The following is a 2,095-nucleotide window of genomic DNA, read 5'->3' on the forward strand; positions in this document are numbered from 1 at the left end:
GGTGGATGGTAGGAAAGGAGAATTTTTAGCAACCTTATCCTCGTGGCACTCCGGGAGATGGGAGCTGTCTGAAGCACAAGGAGCGTTTTCATCCTTCAGACGCGCTGCAGAGTCCTGGTTTTCCGGCGCCGGCGAGCCCTCCGCCGTACTGGTGGCAGCTTTGATCTTCTTGCACTTCAACCTGGCTTCACTTTTGAACTTGATCCTGCGGAGCACCTTCCTCTCCGTGCCCTTGTGCTCCCGTTCCTGCGATTTGCATTTCACGGCGGCGCTGCGCGCGGTGTCGGGGGCGGGCACCGCTCGGGGGGGCGATGGCCAACGCCGGCAGCCCTTTGAGGCCCGCGTCCTCTTTACTGCTGCAAGGCTGCTTGTGATCGGAGGAGCAGGAGCCCAGCTTGTTCACTGATTGCTCGATGGCTTTAATTCTTTGAATCCGGTGCCTGTTTGCTAGCTTGCATTTTCGCTTCCGTGGGTGAGGGAGGAACGAAGCATCTGAGCCGTTAAGATAGAAATTCTGCTTGTGGTAGAGAGACGATCTGAGCAAATCCAGCCGGCTCTGCTGCCTCTCTTGCCAGAAGCCCTTCAGTGGGGCCAGCTTCTTGTATTTGCTGAGCAGCTCCTCGTTGAGGGTAACAGTTGTCTCGTTGGCATCCACTTTGCTGAGCTTCACCAGCATATGCTTCTCCCCTTTAAACCTGTTAATGATGATGTACTTGATGATAACGGGGGGCTCCTTGCGAGAGACTTTTCGCCGTTTCTTGGGGCACCACTCGTCGTCGTCCTCCTCCTTGGGGCCGTCCGGGAGCCACTCCTTCTTGTCCAGGATCTTCTCGTTCTCGATGGAGTCCACATCGTACAGGTAATCGTCGCTGTATCGCACTTTCCTCTTCGCCCGCAACCCGTAGTTCTGCTGGATGAAGGAGCTGGAGTGGTCGCGGGACAGGTACCGGCTGCAGTCCTTGATATCCCGCAGCACGTCGTAGGAGGACTCCGTGCAAGTGCTGTCGTCGCTGAACTCCCCGGAGTCCTCCGTGGAATTCACCGAGTCCAAGAAGTGGCTCCTCTTGGGGCCCACGTACTGCACCACCTCCGTGCTGTTGCAAGATTTATTTAAGGCAGCTTTCTCGTCCTCCTCGCCGTCCTCTTCCTCGCCGTCCTCCTCCTCCTCCTCCCCCCAGATGATGCCTTCCTCAGATTTGAATTGAGAAGGGTCGGTGGCACCGCCGGGCCCCCTTTTCAGGGTGCTCCTGCTGTCCCTTTTCGTGCAGTTGCTGAACACGCTGGGGAAGAAGTTGAACTGGGCGTCCTCCTGTAGGGTGGTGGTCTTCTCCCGCACATTGTCCTGGAAAGACTCGTACCTAATCTTTAGGGAGCAGACGTCGCTTCCCAAGGTGGAATCGTCGTCATCGAACATGTAATTATCCACGTCTTCCTCGGAAAACAGATTTACAGAAAGCTCGTTCTTGGAGCAGAGGTCAAGCAGCTCAATTTTACTTTCACTAATGAAAGACTCAAAATAGCCCCATTCCTGGTTGGGATTTGTTAGTAAAGGTTCCTCACCGTTGCATTTGTCTAATAGTAATCCCTCGTAATAATTTTTCTGAGTGGGGTCCTCCGAATCACTGTCAGATTTCTCCGCATCTCTTTTGTCCGCTGCCCTCGATTTATGCATAGGGAAGCTTAAAAGCTGGTCTGAAAGCAGCTGATCCCCGTATCTCATGGTTTCTCCTGTGCTCATGCAGTGAATCCCTATATCAGAGACCGAACAGGTGTCATAATCCCTATTTATATCCCCCACTTTCAAGCTGATTCCCGGCTCTGCATCAATGCCGTCCTTGGATTCAATAAAACAGCCCAGACAGGTCCGGCTCGGCTGCATCAAGCAGTCGCCCGTCAACGCCGACATCCCGCCGGGCTCCATCATGGTGAAAGGAGCCTTCTCGCAGTCGCCCGGCAGCGACCAGGAGCTCATGCCCTTCGTCACGCAGGAGGTGAGCGAGATGGCGTGGGCCGAGGAGTCATCCGAGGGGTGCTCGGGTACATCGGTGAGCCTCAGGGGCGACGGCGGGCTCAGCGAGCAAGCCTTCTTCGAAGC

At 55.3% G+C, this 2,095-nt stretch overlaps 1 protein-coding gene across 1 annotated transcript in view; it reads right to left on the reverse strand.

The window, feature by feature from the left end:
• Positions 1–6: 6 nt before the first annotated feature.
• The window catches only part of KIAA2022 (KIAA2022 ortholog), a gene marked incomplete at its 3' end in the record, with an annotated part of 5,074 nt that continues 2,985 nt past the window's right edge, over positions 7–2,095 (reverse strand). Inside the window, 2 exon segments of the mRNA XM_009876296.1 lie at positions 7–280; positions 282–2,086. Of these exon segments, the coding sequence (XP_009874598.1) occupies positions 7–280; positions 282–2,086 (2,079 nt within the window).

This window comes from Apaloderma vittatum, unplaced genomic scaffold (assembly GCF_000703405.1).
Source record: "Apaloderma vittatum isolate BGI_N311 unplaced genomic scaffold, ASM70340v1 scaffold32670, whole genome shotgun sequence".
NCBI lineage: Eukaryota > Metazoa > Chordata > Aves > Trogoniformes > Trogonidae > Apaloderma > Apaloderma vittatum.